The sequence below is a fragment of the Falco biarmicus genome, chromosome 11 (genome assembly GCF_023638135.1).
Source record: "Falco biarmicus isolate bFalBia1 chromosome 11, bFalBia1.pri, whole genome shotgun sequence".
Lineage (NCBI taxonomy): Eukaryota > Metazoa > Chordata > Aves > Falconiformes > Falconidae > Falco > Falco biarmicus.
In genome coordinates, this window is record NC_079298.1 from 4709950 (window position 1) to 4724363 (window position 14414).

General features: G+C 39.9%; 1 protein-coding gene across 2 annotated transcripts in view; it reads right to left on the minus strand.

The window, feature by feature from the left end:
* The window catches only part of PDE4B (phosphodiesterase 4B), a 216464-nt gene that overhangs the window by 164133 nt on the left and 37917 nt on the right, over positions 1–14414 (minus strand). The window contains exon 1 of one of the 2 annotated variants that reach the window (XM_056355649.1): positions 4127–4486. The exons of the other annotated variant lie outside the window; for it this stretch is intronic. Within the exon in view, the coding sequence (XP_056211624.1) occupies positions 4127–4362 (236 nt within the window). The 5' untranslated portion in view covers positions 4363–4486. Of the gene's footprint in view, positions 1–4126; positions 4487–14414 lie in introns of those variants that run through there. 2 annotated transcript variants of the gene reach the window in all.

The window sequence follows — 14414 nt, forward strand, 5'->3', positions numbered from 1 at the left end:
GCTGCCACTAGGTAAGGCTTTCTTATTTGAGTCTAGAAGAACAATCACCAGAGAGCAAAACAAAATGTGACATCTTTTGATAGCTTTGATTTGCCTATAGTACATTTTGCAGCTTCAAGTAATTAAACCGACCAGTTGTTATTCACCAGGCTTGGGAAAACCCTCAAATGCTACCCCTCTGACTAGATTATGCCACACTATTTAACAGACTAAACTCCACCACTGAAGATTACTGTGTAATGAAAACAGATGATGTTTTCAAAAAATTAAGGTTAGCATACGATTTACATTTTACATTATATTTTAAAAAGCAAATGCATGTCTGTATTTCAATTTCATTGAAACACAATCAAAAGAAAAAACAGAGCAAAATTTCCTAGCATACTATTTCTGTTCCATCCTGTGTTTTCTTTATAAACTAAATAATGGGTATAAAGAAAAAAAACAACCTTAAAGCCACTAAAATGAGGAAAACTAAACATGAACTAATTTGAAAAAAACCCACAAGTCTTAGTTAAGAAGAGGCAATAAACATATTCTAGAAATCACTTCATTAAAAAGCCAGTGCTCATCACACAGCATAGCAAATGACTGTCTATATATTAAGAAACTGATTAAGTGATCTAGGTTGTATAAATATTACTGAGGAACTACTTCTAATCTTGAAGATAAATACTGCAAGGTAAATAAAACTGTATTATAGGCAGCAGAGTGCACTTAGAAAATATCTACTTTCTTTCACAAGACATTCAGGATCTTCCAAGACGTTGCTGAGAAGGACCGTCCTTTGGGTGTAATCCCAATGACATTAACCGTATTACTTGACAAGATTGAGATGGCAGACCTGTAGAGAATGAAAGTTATTTTTACAGCTCTTGCTTTGAAAGTCCTCAGGCTAAGGCCTGGGCAAGGGAGAACAGACATGAGCAATGGAGAGGGAACGAGCTGTTCCTGCGGTAGCAGTGGCTCACACGAGCAAGCACTGTGGACAAAGCATCCATCCTTGTCTTGCAGAGGTGCTGACCTCCCTCCAGTGACTGCAGAGGAAACGCTGCAACCAGGTGTGCGTGCAAGTTCAGCACGGGATGGTTGCTAACAGGTATCAAGTCGTGTCAGCTAGCTACTGCCTGCTCCTTTCCTCACACACCCCCACCCCCCAAAGGCAAGTGATACAAACGGACTATCAGAAAGGAAGAAATAGCACGTGGGCTTTCAGGATCTCCAGGACAAAAATGATAGTCGCAAGAAAAGAAGAGTGAGACTTGTGGATTCTGGTAGAAGGAAAAGACCAAAGGTTTAAGAGTTTTTGTACTGTTATTTTATATGAGTGAGGCATTTGAAGACTGGACACAGCAACAGCAGCCACGGTAAACTGTTTCAGGGGTTTGGAGCAGGAAGGAATCAGCTTCACAGGTATTTAAAGGCAATTCTGTTGACAAGTCGGTCATGTCCTGTCATGAGAACTGGATCCCAAGGAAAAGAAAGATTCAGAGCACAGAAGCATTTGAATCATGGGCTTATTTAAAAAAAAAAAAACCAACAAAAAAAACCAAACTGAAATTTTGTTTTCCTTTTTCTTTCTGGATAAGATCTGATGACTGGATATCAGAGAAGACTGGTGATGACAGAGATTTCATCAGCATAATCACGAGAAAAGTTGCAACGTATTCAGTTATAAAAGAAGGAAAATGCCTAGAAAAGGCAATTAGTTGAAAAGGAAGGGAAAAGAGCAAGGGAAGACAGAAAATTGAAAATAAGGGGCATAGAAGAGGGAACAGAAGATTCATCAAGTAATAACATTAGCAACAATGACAAAGGTGGTGAAAGATGATCCTTTACCACGCCACTAGCCCCCAAACTGAGGGTTTTTACTGTTTATGAGGCTATGAAAGATATAAATTATATGATATCCAACAGCATGAATCAATTTCCTTGCTTACTATTACTGTGTAGTTGATATTTCTTGTACATTTACTCCTGAAGTAATTCCTTTGCTACCCAGATACTAACTTCCAGCTCAACACAGAAGAGCACCTTACGTAAGTGGCATTTTTGCTTAGCACAGGTGATGATGTTTTCATGCCCTGCATAACAAATTTACAACTAATAAGCAAATTCAGTTACGTAGCTGAATGTACACTGTCTGCAACACGCATACAACAGCTGTACAGACATTCTAATGAAATGTTCTATCACACTCAATTTAAATTCCCTCCTGTTTTATGACATGCTAGAGCAAATTGAAAATATGTCTGTGTTTGCTATATGTTTTGACTGCGTTAAATATGTACTCACAAGCAAGCATTCTTGAAACCTTTCTTTCTAAGGGTGATTTTCTTCATTTCTACAATAGCTTACATCTTATCTAAGGCTAAAACACTTACGTGCAGTTCATAACCACCTGATACTAAGAACTTAAAAAAATTAAGAGTATGGGAACCTTCCATCTTTCCATTAAAAAAAATCAACCTAGAGTAATCCCACCTCCTTTATAAGCTGATTGTTAGTTACATCTATATGTGTGTATGTGTGTGTGCATATATATATAAAATTTTTTTTCACCAACAATGCAGATAACCCTGACCACATTCTGCTCTACTAATTCCCAGCAGTACCGTCTTTCCATAGCACACATTTCTTGAAATACACTAGTGGGGGTAAGATGAGCAGTAACCCACTGCTTCAATGCTGAGAAATATGACAGATGTTCGAGGGAATTAATGTGTATAAACCGAAAGACTATTGACTACAATCAATTAAAATGCTAGAGGAAGCTAAAGAACATACTGAAACCACTACAGCATGTAACCAGTTTGGGTGGCTGTTATTACTGCTTGGATTAAATTTAAAAAAAACAAAAAAGGCGGGGGGGGGGGGGGGCAGAAAGCCTGCATGATTTTAGAATTCTAATTTTAATTTAATGCTGCTACACCTCAAATGCATTTCAAACTATTTAAAAAAAGATTTACAAGTCAATTATCTCAGTTCAACTCAGTAAAATTCCCTGGTATGAAAGTTGCCAGTTTTTCCTCTTATTTTTCTTACTGTTTAACAGCACATAACTACTGTCAGAGCTACTAATCCACTCTAAGCAATTAGTAATTCACTTCAGAAGTAAATACAGCTTTGAATTATTTCGGCATTACTCAAATTAACCACTTTAATATAATGTTCTATTTTTAAAAACAACAGACAAGGATGGGTATTTCAGATACCCCAAAACAACTGGCCCATATAGATACAAACGGGACAGCCTCATCCTCTCTCCTCTGATTTAGTCTGTGGAATAGGAAACTAATGGGATACAGCTCTGCATTAGCAGGGTTTAAAAATATTTATGTTACTTAAAGTTTTCTGGTTTAATTCCCACAGTCAACTAGTGCATATTTATAAAGACTTTCGGAATTTAAAAGGTGGATTGTACAAGACCCATACAGAGTAAATTTAGAAAATGAACCAAAAAATATTCTTACAGATTTTCCTGAATTACGTATTTTGATTACTGTTTACAGCACGGTTTAGCCAGGATAACTGACAGTCAGAGGCATCTCACAATCAACTGTAATGGCATGCAAATTGACTATTTGGGGTTCGTAATTTGAAGGGAGGGAAAAGATGACTCTTAACTGGAGTTTCCTTGGAAAAAAATGGCTGAAAGAAGATAATTTGTAGCTAGCAAAAACTGTTTAAAAGCTCTCACAGGGAAGTTGAAGCCCTTTCCAGCATTTAACTCCAGGAGTACCCTGCCCAAATCACCCAGTCTGCGCCGTACTGTCATCTGCAGGCAGAGCTGACAGAAGCAAAGAAAAAAACATGTCTCAAAGGTTTTGAAATGAATTCATGTGCTCTACCTACGACAACGTAATGCCTGGGAAAGTTAGCGGCTGCTGCCTTTGTTCAGAGATTAACCATGGCACAGATGAATAATGGGCTGGATTTATTCTAAAGAACAGAAGCTGAATGACAATTGTCGAGGCACTGCATTATACATACTTTGGCTGTCTTCTGCTCTATTCATTTAACACTTGCAGAGTGTACCGTGAATGAATCTCAGCTCATTTTTCCCTGTTAAACCCACAGCCACACAATGTTTTGTAAACCCACACTGATACCCAGCAGATCTTACCATGTATGTGCCACCGTAAAGCGACGACGCTGGCGGATGCTTTTATTCACAAGCAACTTTCTGAAAAAGCATGGAGAGTTCCTCGGTGAACTGCGAGGAGAAATTTTTGGAGACGTAGGTCTGTTCCCAGGCAGCTTGGGAAGCTCGAGCTCTAAATGCATTTGTTCTTTGAAAGTCCTTATGTAAATCTCTGACTCTGGAGTAGCAAGTTCCCTAGAAGAATCTTTTGCTGTCATAGCTTAGACGTTATATGAGCTCTCACCATTCAGAAAACGTAAGAAAAACACATCACGCAGGCATCGCCGCAGATCAAAAATGCTGATAAATCGGCAGAGCTTACCCTGCTCATTCACAAGGCTGGGCTCCAAATGGAAAGGCTGCCTGAAGCAACAGCAGCATAAATTGAAGGACGATAAGCCAGGGCTGTCAGAAAACCCTTTATCAGCCCAGCTCTCCCTCTGAAAATGCACCAAAGTGTTTCTGTGTCAGCAGCCTCTGTGTGGATGCAGCTTGCCTGCCAGCTACCCACCGACGCGCGCCGGAGCCATTCAGCCCCGCACACCAGCTCATGAAAAATTCATAACAGCCAGCTCCCGATCAATCCCTTTCCTATAGCATTTTGGCTTCACATACCGAACAGAAAAACACTGGATTTTTCAGTGTGCACTAATAAAACCAAGGAATTCCCTAGCCTGTCACAAGCCAAGTAACTTGATTCATTCAGGCCCAGTATGTTTAATAAAAAGGTCTTCATTCAGAATTAGTTTTACCCATACTGCAGTAGCTCCACCCATGACATGCTTATTGGCTCAATATTATTTTGACAACTGGATTCTGTTGAGCTACGTATTGTGTGATGAGCGTGTCACATTCTCATGAAATTTTAACGAGCTGTCTAACACCATGACATTGTTCCTGGGCACCTCCGAGCACACCCCGGGCACACCTGGAGAGACCCCTGGGGTGGCAGCAACGCTGGCTCTGATAGAGATGTGCGCAAGGCTCAGGGTGGGCCAGGAAGAAAAGGTCTAGTGGGGGGGAAGGCAAGCAATAATATTCTGCAAGAACAAAGCCTGCAAGAATGCATGTTCCACAGACGAAGCTGAAAGCCTGCCGAAGCAGCATGCTTTGCTGTCCTGGGATCTGTGTATGGTCAAAGGGCAGAATCACTGCCAGATACTGCACAGCCCCAGCACAGCAAGCACCACTGGAGAAGCTAGCACAGGGAGAGAAAACAGGGGGAAACACCAAAGGATGGGGAGCCTGGCATTTCCCTGCAAAGACAATGCAAATTAATTCAAATTAATTCAGCAATATATGTATTTAGAAACACAAATCCCAAGGTTTTTTTTTCTGGACATAAACACCATGAAACCAACACTTGCAAGGCTAAAAAAACCCAAAAAAACATCCCAGCAAGAAAGTTGAAGACAAGATTCGATGCTCATAATAAGGGCATAATACTACAGGGAGTGGCAGAGCATCTTTTTAACTGGTCAAAAGTAGGTGACCTTAAATGTAAATACAATAGTTCTTTTTAAAGGAGGAGGAGACAGGAAAGAGTATACCCAGCCAGCCCACGGTGAGAGTGCGCTGATCTGCATACAAGATGTTGATTGCACAGTATAGGCATCAATTACACAACAAATCCCCACCAGTTCCTATTCATTCCAGTTCTTTTCACTCACATATCCCAAAACACTTTACAAAAACATTAGCATGCCTTCCTCAGCTTCAAGCAAAAGGCTTGCTATAGACAGCTTCCCTATAGCAGAGACTACAGACGAGTTACCAGGCATTCTGCCTAACCTGCCACTATGATAATCATCATTCAGATTTATTTAAAAACAAAAAAAAAACCCACCCAAAGTACAAAACCCCCAATCAAACAACAAAAAACTCTGCCTGAGCCTAACCTAAGGACACTGGAAATGCAGTGTTATTTAAAACCAAGAGGCTCACACAGGAGCAGAACAGGAACATTTAATGCTTTAGGAATTATGACGTGTTAGGCTGTGATATGTTACTCTACGTCTCGACTGTACTGACAGCTAGTGAAAGACAAAGGGAAGCTTGGAAGCTATGCTGAATGATAAACAAAATCCACACAATGCTTAGAATCTGGAATTCCAAACAGAAAAAAATTAACTTTCTAACTCACCAGGAAGCAAAATGGGATATTGGAGAGGTTTTGTGAGAATACATCCGATACTAGAGAAAGAATATTTCCATGTCTTTTCAGAAAGCTATTAAAATGGCAAGGAGAATAAAGGGAAACTCACCTTTTAAAAGCACTCTGCAATAAAATATGCTGTGCAATGGCATGCTCCTCGTACTATGTACTTTCCTTACCTGAATTCAGAGATGTTAGAAGCAGTGTCCATTAAGGGAGCGGTTCTCGTTATTTGGACATTCATAAATTAGTAACGAGATGTCAGCCCCACAGCCTGCAGAAGGTACTGTGGGAAGATGTGCAAAGGCTGTTGATGGAGCAAAGAAATGCAAAACAAACTAAGCTAACGCAATGAGAAAAGGAGACTGAGGGGTAAGCAAGCCTCCACTCTCCCTTGTGAAAGCATAAAGAATGAAAAGACAAAGTGCCACCCACTGCTTTGGGTAGCCAGAATGCTACCTGCTTCTCCAAGATGAGGTCGAGGACAGTAGTTGCTTGGTACTCAGAGTATTTTGAAGGCTGACCATTAACACAGGATATTTCTTTTGTTAAGTATCTTCCAGATCTTGGAGGCAACGGGAGCTAACTGTTACCTGAAAAAGGCTGTAGAACAGTTCTCTTTCTGTTTCAGCTACCTTCACGATTCATGCTGCCAAATTCTGACACTGCACACACAGAGGACCATGCAGTTAATGTCTATATAGTCTCTACTGATTTGTAGCACTGGAATTCTGTCAAGACATGCTGCTTTACTCTAGGATAAGCCAAGAAGAGGTGAGAACAAGAACATCTCAAGAGACTTGAGCTAACTGGCACGAAAGCTTGCTTATCAAAATAACCTTGGCAATAATTCTGAAAAATGAATTTTGCTATACTTGTGAGGTTACCATTAGCAACAGAAAATAATGGTAGACAGAGCACCTAGGGTACCAGAACACTTGGAGAGGCTACCAGATGCAAGTCCCAGTTTACTGAGGCTCCCCTAATATACCAGCAAAAACAGTCAACAGGCATCTCGTTTCCTGAACTTCTGTAATGTCCCAGTAACACAGTGTAAAGCAACAATTTATCTATCAATACAGATTATTCTGTGCAATAGGATCAGTAGTCCTTAAGTAACAAGTAATTTCAGCTCTTCAGAAATGGGGCCAGTAATACAAAGGCAGAGTTGAGAGGGGGAAAGAATGATTAAGGAAAAGGGCCTGGTAGTACTGGCAGGAAAATGAAACTGCTTGGAAGAACAAGAACAAATAAGGAAATTTTCAAAAGTTTGAGTATACTTGGGTGAGTTTTCATACAAGCTTCCTAGCTCACCAAAGTGTCTAGGATTGCTGAAGGTTTTAAAATATTTTAATACTTTTAATAGAATAACTGATATAAGTGGTAAACATTTTCAAGCATGCAATTCCTCATCAAAGGCCGATCTTCACTGTGTTGAAAGCAACTGCTAAGCAACAAGAACACATATTTTTCTTTACAGTAGCACTATTATTTACCTGTTTCTAAGTCATAATTGGCAGGATAAATTAAAATGCCAGGGAAGAGGCAACTGTGAAACATCTTACATGCTTCAGTAGGAAAGGAAGAGTGGTTAGTTGCCTTTTCACAGCACTCAGTCAGTGGCAGAGTAATTGGATAATTCTTCCATACAGCACACTCTCCACAAGCTTATTTAGATAAAAAAAATTTGGAAACTGCCCTCTGTTACTTAGTCGTTGTTCCACCCATACACATATTAGCAAGGCATCCCAAAAAGATAATGCTAACCTGACAGCAAATTAATTAGAAAAATTATTTCAAGGGATCACGGTTTGCGGGTACTACTTTCACTTATTTGTCAAAGAAAGGAAACCTAAGGGAAACATATTTTTCATCAAGTACAGAGTCTTCTTTTCAGAAGTCCTGGCTTTTAATAGTCTGTCTTTAAAAGCAAAAATAAAGATCTCCTTCAAACAACATGAAAGTTAAGACTACTACATGTGCCAATCACTATAAAACATAAAACACAGACACACACACTGCCCACATATTTTTAATTGTTGTTCAAGCAATTTGCTGTCTAAATGCACACATGCAACGTGCTCCTGAAGCAATGAAGAGTCTGTTCCTTTGTACTAGTTAACCCTGGCAGGATTTTGATGGTCCCTCACACATATATAGCAGTGTTTGCTCTGTTTAAGTCAGGCATCTGTGCAAACACGGGATTGTAAAGGTCACTTGGGAGAAATGGCTCTCTCTAGAACCTTTATTAATAGTTGAGGATGCACAAGGGAAGGACTTAATCTGACTCTCAGAAGCCAGTTTCTTTCTTTTAGACTACAATTTGAACATATTTGATGTAAAAATGCCTATTGGGCCGGCAACATTACGCAATCTCACAGCACTGTTGCTACTTAATATCTGGATTTCTGCCAAGCACACAGGGTAGAAGATGGGTTGGGAGAATCTACGATAGGCTTCCAGGAGAGAAACTCTAGAAGCCAATTAGTGCTATTAGAGAGAGATAAAAGGGCAATGTGATCCTGAGTAGGAGACAGTGAAATCTCTGTCCCCCTCCAACAGGTCAGCTAAATCATATTTCCATTATAAAAGAAAAGGGTTGATCAGAGCAGGTGATCATGCAGGAAACTAGAAATTGGAATTAGAATTGGGTCATTGAAGCGAGTGATGAGTTCAGAGGAAGAGAGCAGTTGAGGAACGCCTGTTTTTGTGAAAGGATTGAACAAGGTTCTGAGGAAAAGGAGAAAAATAAACCAAGGGAAGGGAGAAAAAAAAGCTATAAATTTATAATTTTCTTTAGGACTAAACCAATAAAGACACATGAATAGAGAAAGCAGAGGAAAAGAGGAGGTAGCAGAGAGAGTCAAGAATATGGGTATAGTCACTTATACTGGAAAAGAACTCAGTTAAAAAGGCTCCAGTAGCGGAGGGAATAAAGTTGCAATGGAAATGTCACAGGTCTGACATGGATGCGATCTTCAGTTCGATGCCTAAGGTAGAAGATGTAATTTCCGAGATGAGCCAGCGCTGGGAATAAATAAGTGCAATCCAGGCAATGGGAGACAGGCAAAGATGCAAGGGGGAGGTAAGCGAAGCAAACAAGAGGGAATGTCTAGGAGGACACTTAGTGCAAGACAAAAAAAAAAAAAAAATACATCAACAAACTGGAACTAAGGAAAGGTAAGTGGCCAGGAAAACAGATGCCAAGGAACAGTGCTTCAGTGAAAATGGAAGTCGCTGTGGATCAAAAAGCAAGGATAGGAAACGACAGCCAAGGCTTTAATCAGAGCAATGGCTGGTAAGAAAGAGGTGGGAAGGAGACACTGATGTGAAAAGAAGAGCTGGATGCAACATTGCTAAAACCTGGAAAAGATTCCAAGAAAACGAAAAAACAGCTGTACAGCCAGTGTTATATACATAAGGATGTGTTTGTGGTGGAGAATTTAAATCTTTTCAGTGATGGAGTTAGTTCTCTAGACAAAACAGCTGCTGGGAAAAGGGAAAATAAAGGTGAAGAGTATAAGCTGAAGAGACTGTTACAAGAGGAAATGACAAAATGTGTACTTCATGCCTTCTTGATTTCCTTTCTGTTACAACCAAGAGGCACACTATGTCCACCCCACCAGTGAGAGCTACTGGTTATATTTTAGGCAGAATTAGGGTTAGTTAATTCCACCCCATCCTAATCCCAATTTTACTTTTAGTTCCCTTAGAGTAGCAACAAGTCTTATAGCCTCTACTTAAACATATACCTACGAACCATCATACCAAATTCTGATGCTTCAAAATAGTTATTTAGCCTGAATAATAAGAATTCACCATTCTAATTTGAGATGCATTTGATCAGCCACATCTTCCTACAATGCAGTAAACAAGAGCCACAACGCAGCACAGTGATCAAACTTCCAAACCAAGCAATACAAACCTAGGGCTTAACAGTAACGTAAATGTAACAGCAAAGAAACACTATCTGGAAGCTGTGAAGAGGTGCTAATGTAGGAAATGTCTTCCACCCTCCCTTAATAATGTCTTCTTTAATAGAAGACTAAGCAAAGCCCAAAGCAGAAAAGTCTCTTTGGCTCAGAAGTGGGAGGCTTTTTGGTGTTCAGTTTGTACCTTTTTAAGTGTGTGTGTTTGGGGGGGGGGGGGGAAGCCCACCTTTGCTCAATTGCAATGCCTGCTGTCTCACAAGCTACAGCTTCTAGAAGATGGCTCCATGACAGAAATCTCTAAATGACATGTTCAACAATTTTTCTTATACTTTCCTGCAAGTCTCCAGACACTGAGATGCTGAATGAGAAGCAGAAATACATCATTATTACTGGTTTAAATGACAAATTTCCCATATTTAAGAGGCAAAAAAATAGAAGCAACAGTTAACTGCAATTTATATTACCATTGGAAGATAAGTTTTTTCTATATTTAATATTTTAAAGTTATATAGTTTGTGTCTCCATTCCCACAGATTTAGGGGCCTCTGAAATTTTCTGATTGCATAGGCCTTTAAAGCGATGTTTTGGAGCACTATGAACGGTCACAGAAGACAGAACCACAGTACCTAGCAACCCTTTGGTTTGCAGTGTAAGAGCTGAGCCAACTGCAGAAGAAAGCAGCAACCGGGAAGGTCCGCATTTTAGGGAGTCAGGACACCAGCACAGAGAAATTACCCACATCTATGAGCTTAGCAAAGGTTGAACGGGACCCACCCTATACCAAAGGTGACCTTTTGAGCTCTTCCTGTTCCATTAGCATCCAGTTGCTTTTGACAGGGCTATTTCTCATTCAATAAGCAGCTAACACATTAGGTTTTGGTTTAGCACCCAGCAGTTGCAGGCTCTGTGTACGATTTCATAAGTTTTAAGGTCTTTAAAGCATCTAACACTGTCAAGAACATCCAGAATACTTTTCAGATTAGTCACAAATAAATGAGCTCCATCTTTAATAAAGATACCTTGAGAGAGTTGAGTGGCTCATCTGTTCACACTGAATTAGTAGTCTACGTCAACCACATCATTGTACTGTTTGAGTAGTGCACTACAAGGTGTCCTCTGTCACAGAGAAATTATTTGCATTCAGAACATGGATGGAAAAGTTAGTAGTAACGGTAAGCCTGACACCTTTCACCTGTCATTTAGTCCTAAACTTGATTTGGTACATTTTCTTCCATAGTAAATCGCACCATAGAAAGAGACACACACAATTTATCTGAGTTCCGTGCACTTTTCAGTGTTTAAACAAAAAAAGTACACTTTCTTATCATGCTACAATGCCATTTTTTCCTTATCTCCCAGTAAATACATATGAGGAAATATTACTTATACATAAATATATATAAAAATATATATCACATACTATAAGCCCTCAGAGCATGATATAAGATACCTTATTGATAATGGTAATTTCCTTAGCAACTTTGATTGTGTTTGATTGAGAGTATTTCTCGGAGAGTATTTAAATGCCTTCTGTATTATCCATAGTGAGTAATCACATATGTTGGACCCACCTGTATTACTTGTGATTATTTTCTCATTTTGGAGCTATAGATTAATATTTTACCTATTAATTCAATAAGCCAACTCATTCTTCACAAGCAGAGACCTTGGGGGTAACTCCAGGGAAAAGAGAAGCCAAGGCAAAACAGTCTTAGAAATTCACACACCCTTTACATCCAATGTGATGAGACCAGGCTTTATGCTGCTGCAGAGATGCATGAAGGAATCTCTAAAAAGGGATTTGCCTGGACAGGCTAGCTCGCCTCTCACCAGGCTGTTGTTTTATTCACTCCACAGGGTGTTATCTGACTGTGATTAGCGTTAGCTGCACCTGTCTCTGCCACGAATTTGCCTGTGACTAAGCACCTCATCTTGCATGAGTCACCAACATTCGTAAGCCAGGATCAGGTCTTTGCTCAGCACCATGCAGAGAAGCCTCTGCGCCCAGGTCTAGGTGCCGCTGCAGGTGCCTCCGCGCCCACGTCCAGAGGCAGCTACGGGCACCGCAGCTACTGGCCAGTATCACCCACAGTACTTCAGTCACTGGTAACCTCCTTTTTTAATATGAAATGCAGACAAACATGAGTATCTGTAATTTCCATGTAACTAGAATGATAATGACACAATGACAAATATGAAAAAAAACCAATATTGCTCTTTTCAGAGGAATGTTCTTACTGATAACAGATAATACTGTGTAACCAATTCAGGCACCCACTTTGTCAGGTTATTTGTGCCTCCTGTCATACAAGACATACATGCAAGATATTTTAATTACTTTGTGTTTCAGATCATCTACACCTTATCAGCTCTTACAAATTAAACAGTATCTGGCCTATATGTGCATTTATTCATGATTATTTTTCCTTAAAAAATTTTCCTTAAAAAAACCCAAACCAACACAAACAGGTAAACCTCACTACATTTACTGTTCAACAGCATGGTTGTAACCCCCAGCTTTGCCAAGCGCCTCATGTTTTGGTGCTGAGAAAAAATAGAACATGCATTGTGCGCAACTGTCAGAATTCACACACAGCTTTGTCCATTACAGCTTAATTAAAGGAATACATTCACAGCCAAAAACCTAGAGATCAGTGCACTGCCAGTGCCAATAAGAGCAAGGTTGAAGAGAGGAGGTGGCTGTGGCCTGTCCAAGTATATAAGTCGTCTCCCGTTTTTCTTGGTGGAAAGAGAGTGTCCAGAGACAGGTAATGAGCCTCCTGAAGGAGCAGACATGGTAAGAACCTGCAGAACGTGACTGAGGCTGGTAGCAGACTGTTAAGTAATCTGATTTAATAGCCTGGTTACAAGTATTTAGAAACATGATCTATAAGTGGACTTTGCTGAATTTTGGCGGGGAGATGAATGCACGGTATGTGGAATCAAACTCCAAGCATTGAAACTTCCCAGACATACAACATCCAGGATGGGGGCTGCTGGAGGAGGTCGTCTGTTAAATGGCCATGGCACAATGCTGGAAAGTAGATTCACATCGCAGCCCTACAGCAACCTAGAGCAGGTAACAACACACTCATCTTTTCCGCTCTGTAATCCATTTCAAATATGTTGTACCCCATGGCTTCTGCTCTAGTGTAAAGACACGAGAGGCCATATGACAGTGTGCAGGCCACGTGTCACAGCTAAACTGATACACAGGCCAGGATTCACTCTTTCTCTTACACTGTATTCCAGAGCTCCAGCGATAGTTCAAGGCATCACTGAAAAACCACGTAGGCACATGCCACACATAGCGCTGGTCACCATGCGGCAGGGACATGGCTGCCCACCGCCAGCAAGCACACACGGGAAGAAAACTGGGGGGGACTGGGAAACACAGACCCTTTTGATGCACATGACATTTGCTTTTATTCTGTTGTGGGTTTTAGAGGTACACGGGCCTTCACAGTAAAACGACTTCTGTGCTTGCACAGGAGCACAAAACAGACCACCATGGTGTAATACTGAACAAAATGGTAACTAATGCCAAGGATCAGCTGAACCAGAAGGTAGCTCTCCAGGTAACAAAGCAAACTGGGTTTGATCTTTCCTTTCAGATGAAGTTATCAATAGACAAAATTTTGAAGATAAAAGAAAGTTGTGTCAAACTCTTCTCTGATTCAGCTTTTATATCAACTGTATTTCCATAATCTCCATGTATTTTATATTCTTGGGAAGATGAAGGTTGAACATAATACTTCAGAAGCTCCATTGTCTTTTGCTAATTAACAATGACTCATTTCTTTCCATTCTAGATACATTTCAAGATGTCTTATTTAATTCTGCATTGAGGTATATAATTATAATTGAATCATTAAAAGCCTTTTTTGTGTGCCTACAGCTACCTCTGTTTTGAACGACTAGTATCTCCAGGCAAACCTGGCAGCACCAAACTTCAGGATCATCTTCAATAAAATTACTGGGCTCACCTTGCAATTCATACAAAAAGGGGATGCTATCATTTTAAGCACATAAGCAGACTAAAATCCAACAAATCAAATAAATGCAAACTAAGAAAAAGATTATGTTACACCAACAAATACAAATTGTGTACAAAAATACTTTATAAAATAATGACAATTTAAATTCAAAACTTATGACTAATCCAACATTATGTTTCTTCTTA